Raw genomic sequence first — 26,571 nt, forward strand, 5'->3', positions numbered from 1 at the left:
ACCCGGGAGCGCCATCTGCAGGTCTCGGGAGGAAGAGACTGACCCTGCGCCTTCCACCTCCAGCCCGAGCGAACCAGGTTGGCCGCCCAAAGGAAGTGGGGGTGAGGGCTGGGAGGGAGGGGGCGGGGGAGGGGATTTTTCCTCCCAGAAATTACTTCGCAGGTGGATTAAGCGGATTGGGCTCCGGAGGATCCAGGAAGGAGAGCAAATGACAGGATCCCAGCGGATCCGGCCTCCTAAAGGGTGGGAAGCTCGGAACCCTGTCGGGCTGAACCTGGCCCGAACCCCGCCCGAGAATGAAGGGCGCTCTGAAAACCCAGGTGCAAGAGGCCCTGTAGGAGTTTCCTCCTGCCTGAGTTGGGCGGGTTCCGCCCCCCAGCCTAGCTGCCGCCTGGGCGCCGGCCAGAGGGACAGCGGCGCGAGTCCGCGGCGCTTCTGCGGGCGCCAGGGTCGGCAGGCAGGGGCTAGAGTCGCCTCGAGTACCGGCTGCTAGAGCGCAGCGCCGGCTTCCCTGAGCCGCCCTTTCGCAGACCCAGAAAGGCGAGGAGGAGGGAGCGAAGGAGGGAGAGTTAAAACATCAGCTGAAGTGCCAAGATGATTTATGAGACGAGGGAAAATATTTCATAAAGATCTCCCGGATATTCTGTACTTAACCAGTTAGGAGACAAAGGGCTTCTCCTGTCTGGTGCGTGCGAGCGGACCTGAGCGAGCGAGGGAGCGAGTGCGTTGGAGGGCCGCGGAGGCTGGACCAGCGGCTCCGGCAGGAGCGGGTCCTGGCCGAGCGCGCTGCGCCTCCTGCGCTTGCTCTGGATCCGCCGAGCTGGCAGCGGGCGGCGCTCAGCCTCGTTCGCAGCCTCTTCTCCCCAGCCGGGGAGAGCGAGCCGAGCCTCGGTCTCCCGCGTCCTCTGCCGCCAGCGACCAGTCGTTCTGCACTGTCTCCCCAAGCCCCCTCCCCGGCCACCCGAGGGTCCAGGAGCCAAGTCCCCGGGCTCTCGCACCGTCCGTTGGGTCCCACTGAGGCAGGTGGGTCCCCGCCGGACGTCTCCAGCTCGATTCTAAACCGAGCGTTCTGGGCTGTCCAGACCCCGTTAGGCAAGGGGACGAGGGAAGCCCTGCGCGCAGCCGTGCGTGGGACGAGAGAGGAAAAACTGCCGGACACTTTGCCCCGGAATGAGAATTGGGGGTATGTGGGTGGGGAGTTACCTCAGGAGGGACAGGCGAAAGGGAAGGACCAGAGAGAGGAAGGAGGAACCAGGAGGAACGGAAGGGAACTGAGAGCTGAGAGTAGGGGAGATAGGAGTAGGGTTGCGGACGAGCTCGGGGCCCCGTGGCTCATGCGGGCACTGGCCAGTGGATGGCAGGGCTGGGTGAGTTGGGACTTCTAGCCGGCTTCCAAACGTGGCGCGTTCTGCGACTCTCTGTTGTGGCCTGAATATTCATTAGACTGGCCGCTCTTTATCCTTATCTAACGTTTATCTTATCTGCGAGTTTCGTTTCTCAATGTAGTTTTAATCCCAGGCTCCTCTCCCCCCCTCCCCCTTCACCCGCTCCTCCCTCCCTCCCTCTCTCCCTCCCTCCCGTCTCCCCCTCCCCTGCCCTCCCCTCGCCGGCACCGGAGTGACAGGCGCGGGGCCCTCCTCGCCGAAGCTCGGGGCTCCGGCGCTGGCGAATCACAGAGTGGTGGAATCTATTGCCTTTGTCTGACAAGTCATCCATCTCCCAGCGCGGGGAGAGGGAGGGGGTCTGGAGGGGGCTTTGCAGCTTTTAGAGAGACACACACCGGGAGCCGAGGCTCCAGTCTCCGGCCGAGTCTTCTCGCAAACGCAACCCACCTGGGGCCAGTCCAGTGCTGCCGGCGTCCCTCGGCTCCCTCCCTTCTTCCCTCCTCCCGGCCCTTCGGCCGCGGCGGAGCGCGCCAGCCTTTTCCGGGGGCGGGGGCCCGGCTCGCGCTCTCCCCTCCCGAAGGCGCCCGCTCGGACATCCCGAGGATTGCTACTTCTTTGCCAACTTCGCCAACTCACCGGCACTTGGAGCGGCCCGGCTCCCGCCCGGCGCCCTCGGGCCGCCCCTGCTCCACGGCTACTCCGACTGCCGCCTCTGGATGAACGGGTTCCAGGGGAGCTGAGCGAGCCGTCTCCCCCGCCCAGCCTCAGCCCCGGCCGCAGCTGCCGCGCGCGCCATGCGCCCCCAGGTCCCCGCGGCCCGGCCTTCCGCCCCGGGGCCGTTCTGCTGACCGCCCAGCCCCGCGCCCCGACGGTGGGAAGTTCCGGGCGCTGCGGTTGCAAGCTCCGGCAGGCCCGGGAGGAGTCCCCGCGGGGAGCGCAGCGCGGCGCCCCCCGCCCCCGAGCGCTCCGCCGCAGCCGGGAGCCCGCTCACTCCACCCCCCACACCGTCCCTCCCTTTTTTCCTCAAGTCCTGAAGTTGAGTTTGAGAGGCGACACGGCGGCGGCGGCCGCGCTGCTCCCGCTCCTCTGTCTCCCCATGGATATGCACTGCAAAGCAGACCCCTTCTCCGCGATGCACCGTGAGTACCGGCGCCCTGCTCCTGCCCCAGCTCGGGGCACCCCGTCCCACCCTGTCCCGTCCTGGCGCGGCCCTGGCTCCTTACGCGCTCGGGTCCCATCTTGGAGGCCACCCTGGATTCTCCTGGTCACCCCTTTCGTTCTTCCTCATTTCCCGGTGTTTCTAAAGCCTCCAGTTTCTCTCTCTTCTGCCTTATGTCATTCATACTTCTTCTACCTGTCTTCCTACCTCCCTGGTGCCCATCACCTTCCTTCCTTCCACCTGCTTTTTCTTAGGTAGTGGATCCACAGCCCCTGACCCTGGCTCCAACCACCCTACTCCCTGGCCACCCTCTTGACTGGAGCTGGGGGACTAATGGACAGGCAGTTTTCAGGGTTTTGTGTTGTGTTGTGTTTTCTTTATCTTCTCTCTTTCTCTCTCTCTCTGCCTCCCCCTCCTCCCTCCCCTCATCTCTACCTTTCTGGAACTTAGAGTGTGGTGGTCCAGGAGGAGACTCCCAGCAAGGGCAGCCTCAGTGTCAGGACAATCAGGCTGAAGAGTGTGGGGGTGGGGTGCCCCCTTCTGACCCTCAGCTCCCAGCACCTCCTGGCCCTGCCAGCCCAGCCAAGGCTTCTTGTGGGCTGGTTTGAAATACTTCCTTCCTCTTCTTTTTTTTCCTACCTTCCATCCTACTCCTTCCCCTCTTGTCCTGGAGTTGGGAGTCTGAGATTGGCAGGACGTGGTGGTCATCTTTCTCTGCCTCTCCCTGGGAGATGCTCTAAAAACAAAGAGGGATTCCAAGGAGAAATCGAAGTCTGTGAGAGATCACGTAGAAGAGCCTTCCAGGCGATCCCTGGGTAGAGCAAAGCTCGGCTTCTAGTTCTGGAGGCTCCTTGCTGGGCTCCCACTCTGTGGTAAGGATGGGCCAGCCAGTAACCTGGCCAGGGGATAGGAAAAGAGGGAGAAAAGGAGGGGGGAAGAACAAAAGGAAGGCAAATGCCAAAGCTGGGGAGAAAGGAGAGAGAAATCAAAACAAGGGGGAGGAAAGAAGAGCAAGAAAACAGAAAAAAATGTTACAGGAAAAAGGAGAAGGGGAGAAAAGAAATTTGAAACTAGGAAAAGAGAATTATTTTAATGAAATTTGAATTTATCTAATTCTTGTCATATGTCTTTAGCTTGGAAAACAATTCAGAGGTAATTTTTGTTTTTTGTTTTGTTTTGCCGGCTTCTTTTTTTGTTTTTTAAGATAAATAGATTCTAAATAGAAAACTTCCCCTCCTCTGTAGATTAATAATCAAGGATGATTTGTAACTTTTCACAGGGAAACTTTTTAGACCTGGCTTGGATCTGTGCTTCGGACAAGAGAGCCTAGGAGGGAGAGCTGTATTTTTCTCTAAGCATATATTTAGCGCATATACATATAAGGGAGCTTTAAAAAATACTCCTGTGACAAAATGTATTTCCCTAAATAATTTCCAAGCACAGGAAATCCGAGCCAGGGGCCTCCGGCTGCCGCGGGTTTCTGGGAGCCGAGCCTGAAATCCTGACTCCTTTTCGGAGGGAGTGGAACGGGGTACCACGCCGTCTTCGCCCAGCCCGCCGGCCTCCTGGCCTCGCTGCCTCTCCTCTCTTGCCGATTCCGCGGGGTATCTGCCGAGTCCTGGCCGCCCACTGGGTGCCACTTTGAAACCGAAAGGGTAGCAAGGCGAGCCGAAGGTGGTCGGAGGAAGGGAGAGACCGCGGCGCGGGCGGGCGGGCTGGCCGGCCAGCAGCGGCAGCCCGAGTCGGCGCCGGCGGCAGTGGCGCATTCCAGGCCCGACTCAGCGCAGGTTCTCGGCCCCAGCCCTGGACTCCCGCCGTGCCCCCTTCCCTTACCCACCCCTTAGATTGGGGTCGAGGGGCCGGGCCCGGAGCCCGGGGAGGCTGAATTATTCATCTTTAATCTGCCCGCAGCTGCCGCCTTTTCATACCGGTAACGCGAGTTCTCCCGGGGCCTAAATTATTGATGGTCGGGTTTGGAGGGAGGGGAGGGTGAGGAGCGGGGCTAGAGGTAGGGAGCCTAGCATGGATGAGGGGTAGAATAAGAGGCTCCGGCCTCCCCCAGCCTCTAGATCAGAGGCCTCTCCCCAGGGGTTTCGCCGGCCCCTATTCTCGGTCCCCCAGAAGGGAACCGGAGAGAAGCGAGTCGGGTGCAGATGTCCCCGCTTTCTCCGAAAGTCGCCTGAGGCTAGCAGGACAGGGACTGCAGGTTGCTGGCCCGGTCAGGTCGGACTCTGCCGCTAGAACTCTCTGCGGTTGGATTGCTCAGTAACTGCGGCTGCGGGTTGATAGCTTTGGGTGCAGGATTTCTAGACTGCTGTCAGCCAGGGAGAATGGGGCGCCAGGCAGCGTCCTCAGGCCTGGCATCCGGCGACCACCTCGGCTCCGAGGTTGGGAGCCTGCGCTGGAGTCAGGTTGGAGACCCAGCACCCTCCTCTTGCCCAGGAGAGCAAACGCCGTTGCTGCCCGGTTTCCTGAGTGGCTGCGGAGGTCTAAAAGGTCAGATGGACATGGGCTGGCTCGGGCTGGCTGCACAGGGTGCCCCGTGCGCCTTCAGCCTGCCTGGGCGACCTGTACCGTGCGTCCTGAGCGAGGCCGTGGGCCAGAAGCCTAGCGCAGCGTGGCAGGCGAACGAACCCAAGCAGTCTGCGTTCTGTGGCTGCTACCCCGGCACCTTGCGGCTCTCCACTGCCTCCCCATCTCCGAGCGCAGCAGATTCTGGGCCCCTGCCTCTTCAGCCTTTCCTCCTCCAGTTGGCTTTCTTTGAACTTTAAACACTACAGAGGCGAAGGGGAAATATGGCTCCCCAAATATCTAAAGATAGAAAACATAAAGGAAAGAAAAGCTCCCCATCAGAAAACAAAACAAAAACACAGGGAAAGAGGCAGGAAAACTCTAACTCCAATTAAAAATAAATACAAGGAAAGAGGTAGGGAGCAAAAGGGGGGGATGTCAGGGACTTAGGCCCTCTCTGTGCTTGGAGTCCTTATGTACTGAGTCAACCGGACCAAACACCCCAGAATCATCCGCCTCCAAGCAGGCTCCTACAACTCCCTCTTGCCTGCGGCTCAGGCGGGATTTCTCACCGCTCTGGGTTCCGTCCTCCGCCCGGCCCTTCCTGTCCTCTCTTCTCTACATTCTTTCCTGCTGGCATTAATTCCCACTGTGCTGTTTTTCTCCCCCTCTTCCCTTTTTTTCCCTCTCGCCCCGCTTCCCCATTCCTTCCCTCACTTTCTCCCTGGCGTCGCACCGGTCTTAGAGCCGCGTTCTTTCCCTGCCCTCCGCCCAGCATCTGCGCTTCCGCGTTTCTGCAGCTCCGCAGATTCCAGTCCCTAATCCTCTGCATTGTGGTCGGCGGCCTTCGTTCTCCCGCGAGTCCGGGAACATGCCCTTCCACCCTGCCTGCTCCCTTTGCACGTCCTGGGTCGCGGACCCTGACTAATGGCCGGTCCCTGCTGTGTGTGGGGTGTTGTTTTTTTTTCTTGTCTCTCCCCAGCAGGGCACGGGGGTGTGAACCAGCTTGGGGGGGTGTTTGTGAATGGCAGGCCCCTGCCCGACGTGGTGAGGCAGCGCATCGTGGAGCTGGCCCACCAGGGTGTGCGGCCCTGCGACATCTCCCGGCAGCTGCGGGTCAGCCACGGCTGTGTCAGCAAAATCCTGGGCAGGTGAGAGCCTCGGAGCTGCCCCTGGGAGATGCCCTGTCTCCTTCCCCGTTTGGATAGCCCTGGGTCTCCAGCCGAGGGCTTGGCTAAAAGTCGAGGTCGCCAGTGGGAGAGGGAGGTCCCTGACTGGGGCTATCTGGAGAGCTGCTCCTTTTGGAGAGGGCACTCAGGTGGTGACTGTGGCCCCAGAAGCGAGGGTGGAGCAGGGCCATCCAGCACCTGCCCCGCTCCTGGGAGATAGCCTGATTCCAGTCTTCAGAAACGGAAGGACAGCTCTTCCCTTTGGAAGGGAGGGTTGGAGGAATAGGGTAGAAGGTAAAAATGGGTCCCTGAGAAGAGAAAAATCAGCTTGAGGAGGTAGAAGGGTGGTCCTGGTTCCCATAGGGTCCCTGTGCTCTGTGGGAAAGGTCTGGAGGCCTCCAAGTGCTGTTCCTCCTGCTCTTCCCAAATGAGGGGCCGGGCTTCCACTCCCAGGGGCATGGATTCCAGCTGCTGTGTGTGCAGCCTTTGGTATGGCCACCTCCAGGGAGGGAGCGTCCCTGGTGTCCCTCCCCTCATCCTCCACTGTGTCCCTGCCCTAGCCAAGTGGACTCTGGAAGCCGGTTCAGACACTCTGGGCCTTTTCCCTCCGTGCCACTGCCTCAGGCAGGAGAGTGGCTCAGCAGCTCCGGCGCCTGCAGCCCCCTGTCCCTGCCACCACCCGCTTCTCGCTGACCCCGCCGGTCTTCCCGGCGCAGGTACTACGAGACCGGCAGCATCAAGCCCGGAGTGATCGGCGGCTCCAAGCCCAAAGTGGCAACACCCAAAGTTGTGGACAAGATTGCTGAATACAAGCGACAGAATCCGACTATGTTCGCCTGGGAGATCCGGGACCGGCTCCTGGCGGAGGGCATCTGTGACAACGACACAGTGCCCAGCGTCTCTTCCATCAACAGGTGAGCAAGCCACGCCGGGCTGCAGGGTGGGGCTCCAGCTCCCAGCTCCTGCCAACCAGGGCTTCCCCCAGCACCGGTCTCGGTTCTTTCTTCGGCCTCTGCCTGCCCTTGCTCCTGCTCCCAGCTCCCAGGTCCTTTGGGCAGGGAGAGGGGACCTGGGAGGCAGAGAGATAGACAGACAGACAAGGCTGTCTCCAGCTCAGGGCTGGGTATTCCCTGCCAGGCTTCTCCCGCTGGCGTCCTGGAAATGAATCCAAGTGTTTGTGGTAATTAAGACTCCAAGATTACGCGCCTCGGTATCTAGAGACAATCACAGCCCACAACCGAAGCCTTTAAAATGACCAGTGTGTATTCATCGCCTCCAAACAGACTTCCCTTTCTAAAGGCATGCTCCCTTCGGCAGGGGCAGCCGCCTGTCCTGGCTCCCCCGCCATCCCTGGTGACTCCCACAAAGCTGGCCTCCCGGGAGCCCAGGCCTTGCTAGCCAGCTCCTCACAAATTTCCGGCCTATTACCACCAGTATCCAGGCCTGCAGAGCAAACGCCAACCACCAGCCAGCCATCGGCAGGGAGTAGAGGAGCTAGACCAGGAGTGGGATGCCAGGTCAGGAGGGAGAACTCTGGACCCTGAGACTGAACCTTAGGAGATGCCTCCAGCCACCTAGAGTACCTATGTCCAGGCCTAAGCCTGCACTGATGACAGGCTCAGGCACAGGGGGACAACTCAGGCTGGATTCAGCTCGACATATAGTAGCACAAGATAGTCTCCCAATCGCCGAGCCACTCCAGTGTGCTCTCTGCGACCCGTGCACACTCCATGTATGTACCCCCCACCCCCGGCCAGTGTACACATGTGGCAGGTACAGCACATAACAAGAGCACTTGGACATGGGAACCCAAGATGGCTTTCCCATCACAGAACTGTACAACCTGATGTCAGCGCAGACCCTGTGCAATTCCAGACAGCCTTGGCCAGCTTTTCTACCCCCGCCCCGCGCATTGTAGGGCAACACCCCAAACGAGAAGAAGGCTGAGGGTTTCCTACCCTTGTTTTTCTTTACACTCGTCATAGGCTCATTATCAGGACAACTAATAATTCAGCTGGTGCCTTTTTCTGAAACTGGCATTACGTATCAAGGGTTTTTTTTTAATATTTTGCAAATGAAATGGAATTATCCCAAATCATCCTGAAAACAGCAGGTAAAATTAACTGGTAGAATGTACCTTGGCTAAAGAAGATTCCCTCTGCCACACTCGTGCTGTAATGTACTGCGAGGCGACCCCAGAAATTATCCCAGTGTGTGCCATCTGTATTAAAATGGTTATTCAGTTATGAACAGGGTAACATAATACTGATCAGCTAATTATACACCCTCCGAAAATTCTCCAGCTCCCTGGGCCTGGCTCAGCTAGGTATTGAGAGCATAGCGGTTTGACATTCAGATACCTTCCAAAGGAGCTGGAGAAATTCTCCTGGTGGTTTGGGAGAGGAATGAGTCTTTTGCATTTAAAAGCCAGAGGAGGAGGCTGGGGAAGCTTTGGGGCTGGGGCAGGAGTGGCGGTGAGGGATGCGAAGGGGACGAAGCATTGTCTCCTCTCAGCCTCTAGGCTGGCTACTGGTCTTGGGAGTGAGTTGGAACCGAGGTCTTGGGAGGAGAGCAGCCCTGCTGAGGAGCAATGTTGCTGGGACTGGGTGCTGGTGTTCTGGAGAACATTTGGTAGAAATCTTGTTGTTGTGATAGGATTTGCAAGCCAGGGGAGGAACCCAAGATATGTTCGGTCAAGGCAATGTGCTTCTCTTGATGCGTGGAGGATTGGAGCAATCAAGGCAGGTGTGGTGGCAGCACCCCTTGCCTAGCACCCTGTCTAGCACCCCTTCTCCCCACTCTCCCCAACATATACCCCCTCACTGGCCGAGATGTTTTGGGAAGCTGGCTTATACAAAATTTGGGAATACTCTCATCCTGAAAAGCCACAGAGAGCAGGGGACATGTGACCCCAGGATCAAGCTCCAGAGGCCTTGAGGTGCAGTCACCAGAACTGGGAGAAAGTAGAAGAGTGAGCTGCTAGTGGGATGAGAGTGGGAGAAAGAACGGCTTCAGCTTGACAGCTCTGACAGCAGCAGAATTTTCTCAACACGGAGCCCTATCACCTGAGGGGCACGGAGGCTACCTTTGGGTGTGGGAAAATAGCCATCTGTGGACAGGTGTTGCTGGAGATGGCAAGGGAGTGGGAGGAGAAGAACGGGGAAGCCACCGGCAGCATGGGCAGCCAGCCCTGGGTCTGCAGCTAGGCTTCCTGGCTTGCTTTGTCAACAAGGCACAGTCAGGGTATTCTTGGTTTTGCTTTGGGACAGAATCCTACCGTGACTCATACTTTGGAAAGAATTCTGGGGGCTTCCCAGTGTGCTGCCGAGTCAGGACTGGAGGGGTGCATCTGGGCCCATGCCCGTAGCGTCATCCCTCTAGGTGCTTTGCTCTGAAGGGGAGGGTTTATCTGAGATGCGTTACTTCAACCCTAAAACCTGCTAAAAGCGGGATTTCTGCTGGCGCTGCTGACGCCAGGAACTTTGTGAAATCTCACTTGCTGTAGGAAGAGCCTACAGATTTTCCTCTGTGTAGAAAGTGTGACGCATTGGGGACCGGGTGGTTCTTGAGTTTAGCACTTTACTGTTGGTGAGGTGCCCACTTGTGTTGGGTACTTTATAACCCTCATGGTAAGAATGTGCCTGTGCTGGCTGTTGGCAAGAAAGGAAATCCACACATGCTTATCCACCTGAGCCAAATCATGAGGGTTTTCATCTTCTCCCCAAAACAGATGCTGTTGCCACACTTGAAATATACTGTTATGGTTATAAACTAAATTGCTTTTCGTGCTTTAAAAATGGTTTGGGCTTTTTCTGATCCTGTCGCAATAAAGGCTTGGACATCCAGCCCCCATTCTCCATTGGCAAATCCTCATAGAAATACCTCTCTGAGCCAATGGAGTAGGTCAGAGAGGCCTCCCAACCTCACCCTCATCCCCAGAGACCACCGTCAAAAATCCGGAGGGTTGACTAGATTGCTTAGCATGTGGAATTTATTTGAATAACTCTCAATATTGGGTTACTGATCGCTGAGCGTGGAGTTGCAGCTCTTCCGCTTGTACACCACTGCTGTAGAGGGCGGGTGTTTATAAACAGGTGACTTGAGATTGAAACCTGGTGTGGGAAATGGCCCGGAGGCGGGGAGGAGATGGAGGGAGATCCAAGCTGCTGAAAGGGAAACAGCCACCTAGTTACGTTGCTGAGCAATTGGCTGGGCAGGAAGGATTTTCCTGATTATATGCCAGAGTCTTCAGGTTTGGCTGTTGCTCTGAGTAGGGAATATAGCTCCTTTGAAGGCACAGGCGCAAACTCCAGATAGAGTCTAGGGTTACTGAAGATCCCCTGAGGGCACTGTCTTGGACTGAGCTGACAAGGAGGCCCTCGCTCTCTTAACTTTTTCAGCCTGCCCTATACTCTTTGGGATCAAGGCACTCTCAGCTCCTAGATCCTTGGAGTGGACCCTCCCAGAGTCAATTCCCCCCCCCCCAATCACCTGCTACCCACACTCTCTCTTAGCCTGTTGGGCTCTAAGTGAGCATATTTACTCTCCTAGCAGTGGCAGCACTGGCTTCAAGAAGGCGCCAGCCCCAGGGCTGTTAAACAGTTCCGTCTCGTGTCATCTGCAGGTCTTCATTGGAAATCTGGCACTGGGGTGACAGTGGCCTAGCTGTTCATTCAAAGGCCTTTCCAAGTAAGCTGGGAGCCACTCATCCCAGCCAAGGGAATGCTGAAGACATGTTCAGGGCGGGGGTCTGTGTCTCTTTCTCAGACACAGGTTCTAGAACATTGCACATTTGACTCTTGGACCTGGCTTGGCACAAAGCTGGGCCAGAGAGGCAGCATTGCCTGCCCATCTCCATACCCTTGCAGTTGTTTGGTGGTCAGGGCTGTTGGTCTAGTGGCAAAGAGCCAAGGCAAGTTGTTGGGTTAAGAAGAAGACTTCTCCCCATAGAGGAAAGGGAAAAGTAAGGATAGAGAACTTGCTTTCTGTGGCCCTGGGCCTACTGGATCGGACCACCTATCGTGGACAGACATGCCAGTTTCTGTCTGAAAAGCCTTGCTCACCTGTCCTTCCCCAGAGAGCATCTCCTGCTGCTGAGGCCACCCATCATTAGAATAATGTGTGAAATAGTCATGACTGCTGGCCTTCTTATTTCTTAAAATGAGCTGGACTTGTCCCCCTGAAAAGCCATTTTTGTTCCCTTAGTTATTTTAGACTTCTTGGCCAACAATTGTATTGGTCTGTTTCCCTGCGGGCAGGCTCCGAGTGGGTGGGCAGGCCACAAAATGGCTTTCAGGTGAGAGCAATGGCTGGTTGCCCTGAGTTCTTACCTCCACTGGCAACTCTAGGAAAGAGGAAGGCAGGAGGGGTTGTCTCTAACGAAAGCTCCAGGTGGGTTTTGGAGGGTGTTGCAAAGAGGAAACGAGAGGGGGAAAACCCTAAATAAATAAATAGTGTCCAGCTATTCTGAGAACTCAATAAAACAATCACATCAAATATGAAGAGGCATAAATCTTGTATCTGCACAGGTAACCTACTCAATTGCTTTTATTATCGCTCAGGCTGCCTCCATTTATTACCGTCCACAGTCTGGGCAAAGGAGGTTGCGTGGAGGGTGGTCTCCAGTGCAATCCTACACCCCGAGAGGCAACAATCAGCCCATACAGCCAGGGATTTCGATGGGAGCTCGGGAAGGGCCCATTTGTCTGCATGAAAACCAATCAATAACTCTGTAACCAGAGCCCTTGTCACAGGGAAATGGACAACACAACAGTTCAATACAGGGGCCATGGGGGGAATTAACCAAGTGGAGATGGGGCCAGGCAGGAGCAGCCCCTAGAGAAGGGAAACGGGGTGCCTGGAGAAGAGAATATTGGGGAGGGGGGGAGATGGGACAATGGCTTTGTGTGCATATTGGCACAAGGTGGGAATTATTGTGCAAAGTAGATCCAGGGGACCAGAGGCACGGTTGGAAGTTGGGGTGGTAGGGAGCAGTTGGGAAGTGGGCTTGTTCCAGTACCCACGGGATAGTGTGGTTGTATATGTGATGGTGTGTGTTGTGGACAAGAATATTATGCTTTCATAGAAAGAATAGCGATAGTAGTAACTGGTGCAGAAGATGAACCAAACCCCCCCTACACCAGAGCCTGCACGCTGAAAAGGGGGCTCCCTCTGAACCCACAAAGGAGCGCCTTAAACCAGGGGCTCCATTGTCTGCCCCCAGCTCCCTAGATCTTCAGCTCCAGCTACTCTGCAACTTTGCCTCTTAAAGTTCAGGTCCGTCCTTGGCCCTTCCTTGTTGCTGCCTGGAGTTGGAATTCTTATATTAAGAGGAAACTGTATGCTGGAAAGAATTCCTTTCTCACTTCCTGTTCTTTAAAAGAATGCAGTAAAGGGTGTGAACGTGGCCTGCCACTTCTCTGAATCCCTGCTGTTTCATCTCAGCCCCCCCACCCCCAGGTCAGATTCTCGCAGGGCAAGTTTCTTGCATTCAGAGTTCAGGTTCAGGCAGGGGAAGCTATGCCCAGTGCTGCTCACCCAGCCATGTGGGTGAGGCTAGAGAAGAGAGAAGGGCCCCTGATAAATCTGAGGAGTGGGAAACAGTGTCTCACAACCAATGCCCTAATAACAAGTAAAATATTAAACGGGTGGAAAATTAAATCGCTCTGGGTTTATCTGTCTACCACTAAACTACTGGGTTGAAATGTTTTTCTGCTGTTGAGCAAGTTATTTGTTTTGGTGCTCTAAAGGTGCAGCTTGAATGTATTCATGATGGTTTGTGGGCACAGAGATTGATATCTTCAGGGTGTGTGGATTTGTGTGTGTTTGTGCCTACCTGTGTCTGCTCTTAGGTAAATGGGCTCTGAGGCCAAGAGGAGGAAAAAGAGGAAGACCTGCAGTCACAGACAAAGGCTGGACACCTTGTCCTTGGGACCATCAGGCCAATCAGTGAGGCAGTCATTGGACCCTTGGGCAGCAATAATAGGGCTGGGTTGAAGATTTCTCATTTCATAATTTGGGAAAATTGGGGCCAAATTTTTCTTCAATTTTTATTTGCACTGTAACACTACATAGTCTAGTTAGGCCCCAATAAGAGGGGCTTTGCTGCAGCGATGCCGCCTTTGTGATAGAGAGCTGTGTGATCCACTGTCCATCTTCAGTTCGACACTTGAGTCCCAGCCCTGTTGGCAGAACTAGTTAGGGACCAACTGCATAAGCAGCCAAGAAGATGCCCTTCCTGGTGCACCCCCTTCCTGCAGAGTTACGGTGCAGTGGCCCACCAAGGGACCTGCGGGTCCCCCAGCAGGAGGCATGTCAGCAGCACTGGGACACGGTCGTTGTCAGAGCTCTCCCAACGGCCCCAGGCCCAGCCTCCAAATCCTTCCCCAGTAATCCAGGTGCCAGGGAAATAAGGAAGAAGCTGGGTGCAAGGAACACATAACTGGGAACTAGAGAAGGCTTGGACACCAGACCAAGTAGAGCATGATGGCAGAGGCAGATGCCTGCGGTCTCCTGGGGAGGGCTGGGCATAGGGGAGCTGTTGAGGGTGTAGGAAACCAGAAGAGGATGACCTGGGACTGGAAAAGAAGAAGCAAGGCCCTGTGTAGATCTGGGAACTCTCAGGTAGGAGGGGAAGTCATGTAGGAGGGAGATGGGAGAGGCCATGGAGCCAGGGTCCTCTTGTAGCTCATCCTCACCAACCACAAAAATAACTGGACTCTTTCTTTCAGTTTTTTTTTTTTTTTTAATGGTAATTTTTTTTTTTTTTTTCTAATTTATTTATGGCTATGTTGGGTCTTCGTTTCTGTCCGAGGGCTTTCTCTAGTTGTGGCAAGCGGGGACCACTCTTCATCGCGGTGCGCAGGCCTCTCACTATCGCGGCCTATCCCGTTGCGGAGCACAGACTCCAGATGCGCAGGCTCAGCAATTGTGGCTCACGGGCCTAGTTGCTCCGCGGCATGCGGGACCCTCCCAGACCAGGGCTCGAACCCGTGTCCCCTGCATTGGCAGGCAGACTCTCAACCACTGCGCCACCAGGGAAGCCTCTTTCAGTTTTTGAGAGATAATATGATAAGAAGATATTTTGTGTTTTTCATGTGAGAGAGAGAGAAGCAGAGTCGTTGGCATTGTAGAGAGGTTCGGGTTTGTTGTAGGCTGTAGGGGGAGGAAAGTAGTGCCCCAAAGTCCAGACTGGCGAGAATGTGTTAGTGGAGCTGCCGTGTGGCTGCAGGGGTCGTGAGCACAGAGGCCTCCAGGACCCCGGCGGGGAAGGTCAGCAGGAGAACCTACGATGCTGAGACAGGTGGTGAGAACTGAACAAACAGGAGCTGGAGTGCGCAGGCCCAGCCTAGAGGCACTGAGATTTCATTTTTTAAAACTCTGTGCTGGTTAAATAAAACACATCTCCGGGCCTGATTCAGTTCATGGGCCAGCGGTCTGCGGCCCCTGGTCTGTGTAACTGCCCATAACTTATCTCTCTGCTTCAGACCAGAGCAGTAATCTCAGTGCAGGTATAGGGGATGTGACATTTCCGGAGCCCCTGAGTCCAGAAGCCCCCGAGGAAGGGAAGTGGGGGTGAGGTGTAACTCCCCACAGCTAGAGGAGGGGAGGGGGAGATGCACATGGAAAGGGAAGGACAAAAGTAAGGATGAGGAGGAAGAGTGGGGAAGGAGGTGATGAGGCTGAGAGGTGAAAGGCAGAGGCCTGGGAGCTGGGACCGGCTTGCCTGGGAACGGAGCATGTGAAAAGGTTGCAGGGAGCCAGAGCTCTGGGCGGCTGGTAGAGCAGGCTGGTGGGGCTGCCTCTCGGAAGGTTATTAAGGAGAAAAGGGGAGGCCAGCCAGGGAGGAGAAAGGTGGCAGAGCAAAGGAAGTGGCATGGGAGGTCAAGTCGCAAGCCCTGGAGCTCACGGTCACCCGTACCAGGCAGCGCACCGCAAGGCAGGCCGGCAGTGGATGTGGCGCTGCTGCAGTGCAGTCGCTCAGGCCTGGTGCCTGGCAGAAGGGAGAGTGGGAGAGAGGCCAAGAGGAAGGGAGGGAGGGCCCCGCTTCCTGGGTGTGCCAGGTTAGAGCCCCCTCCACCCAGGAGCCTCTGGCCACTTTGCTCTGGACTTCCTCCTCTGCCTGCCTTCAGCCTGCCATGCACTCCTCTGCAGTGAGCTCCCTCTGCAGCCATCCAGAAACAGAGGAAGCCAGAGGACGTGCCGGGTGGCTCCTGGCAGCTCCTGGCAGGAGGAGGAGAAAGGGCTGTGAGGGCAGCAGGCTGCAAGAGGAATTGTACCCACTTTGTAGACACAGTCAGGTCAGGAAATAGAAGGACTCAGGACTTGGAGAGGGCAGGAGGGCGAGAAGGGAGAGCAGCAGGGGCCCTGGAGCTTGAACAAATGGGAGTGAGCACTGGGGCAGCTCCCCTTGGTCCACATGCTCCCTTGTGGCCCCGGGGTATTTGCTGGGCTGGTGAAGGAAGCCAAAGGCAACCAGGAGCCTCGTGGACAGCATCTAGCCTGACAGGCCACAGAGATGGTCAGGGAGGAGGCCCTCATTCTGCCCTTTATCCTGTGACCTTTTGTTCTAATTCTAGAGGACAAGGTGGTGCCCGCCCCTCATGTGTGGTACCGAGAGGGGTTGGTGCCTCTGTGTGTGGAGCCTCCGTGTGGCTCTGTTTTGGGAAGAGTGTGTGGGCTCTTGGTATCTGGCTGAGCCTGGCATTCAGGCCCTAGGAAGCTGTCTAAATGGCCCTGGCATTACAGGGAGCTCTTAAAAGTCGTCCGTCTTGTCCAGCAAACAATGGCAAACTGGTAGTTTGCCATTCAGAGGGCTGAAGGCATCTTTTGGTCCCAGGATGAAAGCCTCTGCCATCACTGGGATGGCCCGCCTGTTTGGGGTGCTAGCAAATGTTATCTGGAAAGCCTGAGGTTGAATGGATGGTCAGTGTCCCAATGGGTGGATGAGTGGGGGTCCTGTCAGGTGCACAGAGGGTCCCAATTCATTTAGTCTGTGTGCAGGCACGTGTGCGCTTGCTCTGCTAGAGGCGAGGGTGTAGAGCTGTGTGCGATGCCGCGGTGGTGCGTGTGTGTGACACGCTGCTAGGAAAACTGGCAGCAGCTGCTTGGCTTGTATCTGCTGAGGTCCTCATAGGGAGTGTGCATTTAGGTAGGGACAAATGTCAAGCTATTTATCTCCTCTTATCATCTGCAGAGTGCATACCTCCCCTCCCTCACCACATCCCTTATTCTTTCTTTTCTCTCTCTCCTCCTCATCATTACTCAGGTTAGCTGGTTTGGGTTAGGAGGCCAATTAAGGAAGAGTGAAGAGAATTTAAGATAAGGAAGGCTATCCTTCCTCTAGGGACCAAAAGAGGTATTGTGTTCCCCCCACTCTGCTCTGCTTCCCTGAGGAGCTGACACCAGGACAGGCGGCCTTCCCACGGGCTGGGAGAGCCGGAGAAAAGGAGGTATCTCCAGACTTGGGACTTGGGCTGCTTTCCCTGGTCACCACGGGCCTGAGAAGGAAAGTCTAAGAGAGCCCAGGATGAGGGAGAAAATAGAGTAGAAAAGAGATGGCCAAAGACAGAAGGTGAGAAGCAAGAGCCAGCTGTGATTGACACCGACCAGCCCCAGCTAAAGCCTGGTTTTTTTTGTTTTTTTTAAAATTTATTTTATTTACTTTTGGCTGCGTTGGGTCTTCGTTTCTGTGCGAGGGCCTTCTCTAGTTGTGGCGAGGGGGGGCCACCCTTCATCGCAGTGCGCGGGCCTCTCACTGTCGCGGTGCACAGGCTCCAGACGCGCAGGCTCAGTAGTTGTGGCTCACGGGCCCAGTTGCTCCGCGGCATGTGGGATCTTCCCAGACCAGGGCTCGAACCCATGTCCCCTGCATTGGCAGGCAGACTCTCAACCACTGCGCCACCAGGGAAGCCCTGAAGCCTGGTTTTTGGCCACAGAAATGGACTGGCTGTGTGTGTTGGGAAGGTGGGGGGAGGGGTGTCTTTTTTTTTTTTTTCTTTAGGGAAGAGGCTCTGAAGTCTTTTAGCCAGTCTGCTGGGCTCACCACTCAGCTCTTTGCAGAGGGTACAGCCCTCCTAGAAATCGTGTTCGCCCTCACTCTCACACCCTCTGACCTCCCATCCCAGCACACATTTGTCTCTTCAAAGCCAAGTTAAAGGGAAGTGAGGGTGGGGGAAGAGGCCCCAGGAAGACAGCTGGGAGGGCAGTGCAGACTCCTCAGGAGATGACCTCCCAGGTTGGGTACAAAAAAAGTTGAGAGAAATTCATTTCATGGCCAGTGGCTGCTTTAAAAAGGCGATTCCAGCATACGAATGTGATAAATGTTAACTGAGCATTAATCGCATTAAAGAGGGCCCTATAAACTTTTCATTTCTAATTAAATTCATCCAGTGATGCTGCCCAAGCGAGTACTCTGGGCCTTTGTTTATGTGGAAAATTAAAATGCAAATACAATGGGATTTATTTCCAGGAGTGGAGTGATGGGCTGGCCCCCTGGCTACTCGTCTCCAGGCCTGTCAGGCCAGGTAACTGCTTCTTTGGAGGTTCTGTCCCCCTTGGGACACATTCTGGTGTGAAAGGAGAGGCCAGAGTTCAAGGTCAAATAGAGTTAGAAATAGAGGAGAAGGTGTGGAAAGAATTGAAAAGAAGTAGAAAAAGACAATAGATGACCCAGAAATAGAGAGAGAGACATTGTTCTGGCTTCCTACCCTCCTCCTCCAACTCCCACCTCTAGGAGAAGGGACCCCAGACCTTGCTTGTGAGTAATGTCATCACAAGCCTCCCCTGCAGTTCAGGGAAGAAGGGTGGATGTGGGAGGGAGAGTTTGGAGAAGCAGCCCTGCCAGGCATATGTGGGCTTGCTCCTCAAAGAACCGAGTGGTCATCAGCACAGAGGACCCAGGGCCTGGATTTATCTCCGGCAGTTTGAGGGTCGGCTGCTGGCCACATAATGGTTTCACTGGGCTCTTCCTGCCAGTGCCAAGCAGCATTGACACAGGGCAGTGGAGCATAGATGCTCAAACTGAGGACGCTGTGCATGCACGCCCGCACGCACGCAGCCTTCTCGAACGTAGAGAGCGCCGATTGCTCATGAGAATAAACAAATGTCCCTTGCAGGGAGTCCTTTAGTGCCGTGATCCCTCTGATAAAAGTGGTAACTCTAAATGCTATTGAATGGAACGATCTAAAGTTCCTATTTACCAAAACGTAAACTAAGCTGAGTGGAGAGAAAACCTGGGCAAGAAAAATCATTTGGGTTTATCAGTAGAGACACTGAAAGATCGCTGTGCTGCACTATGGCTAGGGAAGTTGTAAATAGCGTTAAAAAGTAGAGAGGGAAAGAAAATGGAGGTAGGAGAGATGATAAAAGGCAGAGCACTAAATCACAAACAGGGGTACATGGACAAAGGCACAAACCAGATTTATGCCAAGCTTTGCAAAATCTATGGCTTGGACTGACAATGCGTAGACATACTACGCACACAGGCATGAGGCATCCGGAGAGTGGGTAAGGCCATGTGGGTATGAAGGTGGATTGACCACAATGTGAGCTGTCTGTGCCGGGTGCTGGGACTGATCCAACAGCTCTGCCACACTGCTATCTGATGGGGTAGGGTTCTGTAGACAGCCAAGGATACAGCCTTATGCGGTTTTTAAAGGTCTTTGAGCACATGAGTCTCTTGTGAGCTGGATCCACGTTCTAATGAATCTCCAAGGCAGCAACCCATTCCCAGAACAGAGTCTGCTTGACTAGTTTTGTCGAATAGCTGCTACCCCTGTCCTCTTTAGTCTGTTTTATTCTGGGTTATTCTTTTCCTCTTTAGTGTTCACTTAGGTCTCTTGGAGATGCATGAGCACTTGCTGACAAGCAGGTTAATGACTGTGGCAACTCCCAAACATCTGGATGAAAACCCAAACCTTCAGTCAATCATCTCTAAAGATTATCAATATGATGCCAAATATCTGGGGATTTAGAGATGTCCACATTATTGATTGAATTTCTTAGTTTTTATCCAGGCACAAAACCAACTCCTGTTTTCATTTCATTGGTGTTTCATTTCATTGGGAGACACCCGTTTTCAGAGGGAAATATTCTAGGCAACAAAATGTTGTGGTTAGAAAGCATCTTTGATGTATTTGGGTCTCATTTCTGGTTTGAAGGGTGGCTGGGCTTGGCCTGAAAGTCAAGTGGAGAGCTGGTGGTTGGGAGCACTTAGTATCTGAGCAAGCATGGCTGATAGACTCTTTCCCCAGAAAGTTGGTTGGGAGGGCAAATCACTTTGTCCAAAGAAAGCTTAAGCTATCCCATAGGCCTGGCTTCATAAGGGAACACACTTTGCTATCTTAAGGAAATATCAGTGTTCTTAATAGATATGGTCTGTCCTTCATTTATTCTTTCATTCATCCATTCAGAAAACCTTTGCTGAGCACCTACTATGTGCCAGACATAGACCTGTGTGGCATAGAAAACATAAGAAAGTGGGCTCTGGGAAGTGATTGCCAGAGTTTGAATCTAGCTTCCCCACTCACTGGCTATGTGGTTGTGGGTAAATCTCATATCTTCTCTGGACCTCAGTTTCCTTACTCTAATCTAATATGGGGATAATCATGTAGCTAGAGCTCTGTCATAGGTCCTCATGAAGGTTGAATGAGTTATTCCGCATAAACCTGGCAGATATCAAGTGCTCAATAAATGTTAGTTATTATTATGGCGGTAGTAATAATCAAGTTATGTGTCTGCCAGTGTACGTGAGTTCTGGCTTGTGCGTGCATAAACACTGAAATCTTTTAAATAGAAAAGCTCGAGGAGCCAAAAGGATACTCTGTGAACAGAACTGTGTATCATGAATGCCAGTGAGAATTATGGTCCACTGTGAGCCCAGCTGGATTTAGGAAGGGGGCCTGCTCTTTGTACTTCCAGAAAAAAAAAAAGGAGCCTTTATGACTCAGTTATATGACCATTGAACAGAATTAGATAATTGCCCCCTTTGTCCATTTTTTTTAAGAGCCCAGCCTGTGTGTGTGTGCGTGTGTGCGTGTATACTTCTTATGACCGCACACTCCTTCTCTGGGATAAGGCTATGATTGCTTGAGGAGTTGATGGTTGGCATTTTCTGGGCTTCATGGCATTTTCATGGGTTGTGGTGCTTTGCATTTTGTAGTTTCTTAAAAGATAAAATGAAATGGTAATGGGAAAAAAATCCTTATTTGATGGGTTTGAAGGGTTCTTCTGATGCTTAAATGTCATAGAGGGGAGAGGACAGGGAGGTAAACAGAAAGAGGAAGGGAAAAGAGGAGAGAAAATGGAGATAGGATAAAGGATGAAGAAAGAGGAGAGGAGGAAGTGAGCAAATATTTGACAGATTCAAACTAAATCTGTCTACCGTGGCCCCGCATATCTGGATATTCCAGGGAAGCATGCGAGATTGATCGTCATTACAGTTATTCCATTGCTAAAGGATAAAAGATTTTTTAAAAATTCAGGAGAAAAATTCACTTCTTCAGTGTAATGACTCAAAGTAACTGGGCTCTGTGAATTCTCCTGTTTAATCTGTGCCCATGAGCAAAGATGAAAATGGACGTTTCCTAAACTGACAATATATTCTGGTTCACCATCTTTATGGGAAAGCCTGTGGAATAAGGCTGAGGCCCCAAGTTCTCCCTCCCCCTTGGGCCTAGTTAGGTAACAAAGTCCAGCCCAAGGGACTTCTGTAAGGTCCACACCAAATGCCTTAACATTCACTCCTATTCCTTTCTTATCTCTTCCTTAGTTCTCAATTTAATGCCTAGATTCTGTTACTCCTCATTGACACCTATTAGCTGGTAAAGGTCCTGATTTTTAAAATTAGAAAGTAAATGTTTTTAATGAGTTAAATTTGAATCCTGAGAGCTCAATCATTCTTAAATATTTTTTTTTTATAATTGCAAAAATATAAGGGCCACCATCTTTCTTTCTGCCTATTCATTACCACAGTGCTGGGTATAGCCCTCTGTATGGAGATGGGTAGTGGTGGATTCTTATCAACCCCCAACCCCCCTGCACTGTCCACATGGACAGAAACCCAAGGAGAAAACTACCCCCTGCCTTCATGCTACCTGACTGCAATTTTTGCACTTCTCTGCTTAAATCACACACATACACACACACAACTTGATTTATCGTAGATTTTATTCACATTAACACACGTGGTTATACACACACATAGGCCAATCTTATGGCCACTTTAATTGATAAGTCCTTATGTTCATAACAATAATAGCTAACAAGTGTTTACTGCAGTAGGAACTGTTATAAGCATGTTAAGTGTATTAATTGATTTAAGCCTCATAAACAACCCCATAGGGCTTTATAGGATTGTTTATAGATAAGGTAACTGGAGTACAGAGAAGTTGAATAACTCATTCAGGTCACAGGCTAAGTAGCACAACTAGTATTTGAACTCCTGCAGGACTGGCTCTAAAACCCATGTGCTTTTCCACTACTCCATACTTCATTCATATCAACTTTGGATCAAAGGAAGTGCAGGCATGTGTGATCTCTTGAGCAACTTTGTATATTTTGAAGTCTCATGCCAGGGAGTACATGTATTTATACGTGTAGTTACAAGCTCAGAACAGAGACATTGCACCTAGTAGAAAGTCATGCCTAGTACGAGGTTCTGTACTCTTCCTGGTGTGTGTGTGTGGCCCTGTGAGTACAAGCCACAGCTGAGCCACATCATCTGGGGATGCTGGGAAGGAAGAAGATGCTGATGGCCAGAGTCACAGAGTAGAGTGAACTGGGGATTCTCAGAACTAGAGTTCATGTTATTCCCATTGGGATTGGGGAGTTTAGTCCCATCCATCCTCCCGTAGACCCACCAGGGAGCTAGACTTTTGACAGGCACTGGGTTTGGCCCTGGGGCTTAACTCTCCAAATTAGGCAGATATAGGGACCAGAACCTGTGTCACTGTGGTAAGGTCAGATCTGTTCCGTAGAGCAGGGGCAGCTTGCTTCCAAGAACAATAGAACTGTGCGAATGGTCATCAAGGAGAGATTTGTCCTCCATCTCTAGAATCCTCCTTCTGGAAAGAAGCAGTGCAAACGACCAAGCCAGAGTAAGCTAAAAAAGCTAAAGGATGGGTCTTCTCACACACAGCCACATCAAGAAAGCAATTACCGAATCATACACCACCACCCAGATCCAACATCATTACTCAACCCACATCACCAAGGAGACACCCATTAACCTAATCTCTGAGACATACATTACGAAAAAAAAAGATGCTGATATGATCAACGAACACAATAATTCAAAGCAGAAACACAGACATTGCCACCAAACAATACTCAAATTCCTCCAACTCAGTGTTACACAAAGTGCAGTCACCTTGGTACAATACCACAAAACATCAGGTAACAGACCTTAAGCCAGCTGCCGGAATGTGTTAGCAATACATGGTACCACACAACACAATTCAAGTGTTCCATCCCACAGGCACACCCATGCCCAAAGGCTGAAATCATGTGGCCACCTGAGCGATAGTAAACACTGGTCAGACATCCACAGAGATGGAGCCAGCAGTGCAACACCCAGCCCTCCTGCATACCCAGCAGAAAAGGATCACTGCCACAGCCTCCCCAAACCCAGCACTCTCCTGGTCCCCAGCACAGTGCAGCCTGCCAGAAAGCAGCAGCGCCATCCCATCTCTCCAGCAGGTGGATGTGTCCAGACTCTCACCTCCAGTAAAGCCTCTGGGCTCTCGTTGCTAGTAAGAGAGTAAACTGTCCCCTGAGCCTGCTTCCTGAGACAGGACAAATCAGCCCTTTCCTGCTTGGGGTTTAGTAAGACTTCGCCATTACTGAAAATGACAGCGCTCCAGGGATAGAGGGCAAGGCGGGGGTGGCCTGGGAGGGGGCTCACCAAGCTGGGTGTAGGAACTCCCCTTCCTCCACCAAGCACTGCCTTCTGTGGCCATTCCAGAGCTGAAGCCCTCTTGCTGGGTGTTCACTGAGTATCGATTCAGTCTGCAAGCAATTTTAATATTTCTTCAGGGACTTTCCAGCAACAGCACAAGTCATTAATTCACCCTCCCAAATTGCTTATTCAATAGCAGGAACATGGCTCCTGAATAAAGTCCCAGAATTTATGTGACTCGCACGAGTCAGGAGGTCAAACAACTGTTATGGAGCGAAGTTAAAAATCCAAATAAAATATTGACACTTTTTTGGGGAGGGGGAGTAAAGGTATTTAAAATAGGTTTTTGTTGCAATGCCCCCAGGATAAAGAATGGAAGGAGACTGAAGACAAGTTGGAGTTTATAAAATCAATGGAATTTATCGCACATCTACTTGGCATTTAATAATTCTCTCATTTCCACAGTCCCCCACCTCCACCCCATCCTGGCCATAGACAGAAAGATACACAGGTATACAAATGCACATTTATGTACATCAATATTGGTGCACGGACCAATATAGAAATGCAGTTGTGATGTGAGCGTCTGAAACACCTTGGGAAGGGAACAGTGATGAGTGTGGAGTCATGTATGACTGTGGCTTACAGATTTGAAAGGCATAACTGGGCAGAAATTCATGAGGGGACTTTTGATAAATATATCCAGTATTATAAATCTTGAATCAGTGCATTAGAGCAGACATGAATATAAAGATACACTAATCATAGAAATAGTTTCTAGAAACTGAGAAACACGTCTGTATTCAGTATTGCCACACAATCGTGTACACGATTTGGAAAGTAGATAGATAGATAGATATAGAGAATTTAGAAAATCTATCCCCCAAACCTACCAATGTATATAAAATACAGTGGAACCATAGCCACTTAACCTAAAATTGAGGTTAACACAGACATGATGCTTATCAAATACAGCTATGGCACGTGCACAGCAGAGGGTAGGCATGTTTAGAATCACAGCTACATGCAATCTCTGTTCATTGTCTACATATACATTTGCACAGTTGTCCAGATCATGGATGTGAAAAGACTGAAAGAAAAAAATTGTTTATGCCCAAATAGTTAATAAACACAAAGAAATATTAATATAGAAATTTCCAGAAGAGGTAACATGGTTCAGCCACAGACCCAAAGTCTGGCTCCACTGCTATTAAGCACATGACCTTGGACAAGTTGCTTAGTCTCTCTGTTGTCTCCTTAGTAAAATAGAGAACACCCCTATCTGATAGAGTTGTCATTAGGATGTGGATGAGAAAATGTATTTGTTATAACGCCTGTCATAGAATGAATATGAAATAAATGATAGTTATTACTTTTACTATTTTTACATGCAGCTCTTCTATTCAGACCCAGTTTCTCATAGATTCTACCATCTGTTCTTGTTACGACTGACTTATTCTACCCAGTGGTTAGCAACATGGGTTCTGGAGTCAGGCTCCCAGGTTTAAATCCTGGTTCTGATACTTAACAGCTGTGTGACCTTGGGCAAGTTACTCAACTTCTCTGAGCCTCAGCTTCCACTTCTGTAGAACAGGGATAATAGTCTTCATAAGAAGTTGTGAAAAATAAATAATCCATGTAAAGTACTTTGCAGAGTGCCTTGGCACATAGTGAACATATATTAGTTCACTATGTCCCTTAAGATTGTTATTGTTATTATTAATAGTAATAACATTGATTTGCTCTTCAACAATTAGTTTTTAAGTACTTATATTATGCCAGGCACTGTTGCTAGGTGCAGGAAATACAATGGTGAGAAAAATAACCGTGACATGTGCACTTGCAGAGCTCAGAGTCCAGGGGAGGACTCACTGTGAATTGAGTAAGCAAGAAAACAGGTTTCAGCTCTGTGCTGGACCGTAAGTGGAAGAGGGAAACAGAGAGAAATAGATTGGAAAACCAGGGCAGAGCCAGATTGGGAAAGATTCTGAAGGCCAGGCTGAGGAATTTTGCATTTATCCTGTAGGTAATAGGAAGCAATTGTAGGCTTTAACCACATCGCATTCTTTCAGGAACAGACACAGAGAGACGGAGGGATTGTTTTTGAATACTGGAGCAAGAAGGTGGGAGGTGGGAGGGGCCAGAGGCAGGGAGGCCAGGCAGCCGCTAGCAGGCCCCAGCTTGGCTGCTGCTGAGGACCCCTTCCCTCCGGGCTCCCTTCTGCTTGCAGCGGGAGATGTGCCTGTGGAGGGAAGGGGAGAATGGACAGGGAGGACTTGTCCCAGCAATGAGTCTATAGCAGCACCCCTTTCCCCATCATATTAGGCAGTCTTCTAGCTTCTGGACCATGGGGTGGACAGCTGGTAGAGCCCAGCTCTAGCCCAGAAGCCCTGACAGATGAGGGCAGGGCTGGTGGCGAGAGGAGCTAGTCCGGTCACGCTCTGGGCTTGGCATGCACCGCAGACTGGTTTCCAAATGGTTAGTTAAACACATTGCCCCTTAATTTTTAAACCTATGCATATCTTGAAGTTAAATCAATCCATATGCTTACCATTCATCATATAAACCATCGCTATTGCCCCCTTGGGCCAGCCCCATGGCCCATCTAGCCTGGTAAATTGTATCTGGCCTGGGCTCCCAGGGACACGTGGTAGAAGGATTATCATCCTCAGTGCCAGTCTTAGAAAGCTAAATTGATGCAGAAAGTATTCCTGGTATCTAAGGAACCCACTGGAAATCTGTCAGCCTGGAAGGTACCAAAAACTATTTTGAAATTATTTTTATTTGTGGCTTATAGTTTAGTTTACACAGAGGAACTGAGAGCCTCTTGAATTTTGGTAACTGTGTCAGATGGAGTCAGGATTAGCAGAGGGGGGATGTGGGTTGATAGAATATGAGGAAGGAACCTTCTGTAACTCACTAAGGCATTCTCCCAACTCTCTCAAGGATGGTTTTCTTACCCCCTGGCTTAAGCTAGTTTTCTCAAATATTAGAGAGTTTAAGAGTAATCTGTAGAGTTTGCTTAACTACAGATTCCTGGGCCCCACCACCATTAAAAATTCTAATGCAGAAGGTCTGAAGGGGGCTCCAGGGCTTTGCATGTTAGCATGCACCCCAGGGGATTCTAATGCAAGTGGCTCAAGGACAGTAGTTTGAGGACACCTTTCTGTAAGCTTTTAGGTAGGACTGTCATCTCTTAGAGCTCAGTTATGACCTCTGAGAAGCAACAAAAGAGACAGAAACTCCTGACATGTTTGGGGGAACCCTGGTAACCTCAGAACCTGTGTATTCCAGTTATATACTGCTGCAGCCAGAATGGAAGGTCCTGCCCATAGCCTCCCCTCATCAGCAGCCATTCTCACGCACAGAACCCTGCCTGCCATATGGTCAGTTGTCCAAACTGAAACCCGTGAGTGGGCGTGGGCAAACAACTCTAAACTTTGCACAAAA

General features: G+C 51.9%; 1 protein-coding gene across 13 annotated transcripts in view; it reads left to right on the forward strand.

Moving 5' to 3' along the window:
- Positions 1-26,571, forward strand: part of PAX2 (paired box 2) — a 94,581-nt gene that overhangs the window by 12,258 nt on the left and 55,752 nt on the right. For 7 of the 13 annotated variants that reach the window (XM_082408133.1, XM_082408123.1, XM_082408130.1 and 4 more), the window contains 3 exons: positions 2,414-2,524; positions 6,038-6,206; positions 6,941-7,138. In XM_082408133.1, coding sequence (XP_082264259.1) covers positions 2,414-2,524; positions 6,038-6,206; positions 6,941-7,138 — 478 coding nt within the window. Of the gene's footprint in view, positions 1-14; positions 78-150; positions 1,368-2,413; positions 2,525-6,037; positions 6,207-6,940; positions 7,139-26,571 lie in introns of those variants that run through there. The other 6 variants (XM_082408134.1, XM_082408127.1, XM_082408132.1 and 3 more) reach the window with 3 other exon arrangements.

This window comes from Balaenoptera borealis (assembly GCF_965194805.1).
Source record: "Balaenoptera borealis genome assembly, chromosome: 10".
NCBI classification, from domain to species: Eukaryota; Metazoa; Chordata; class Mammalia; order Artiodactyla; family Balaenopteridae; genus Balaenoptera; species Balaenoptera borealis.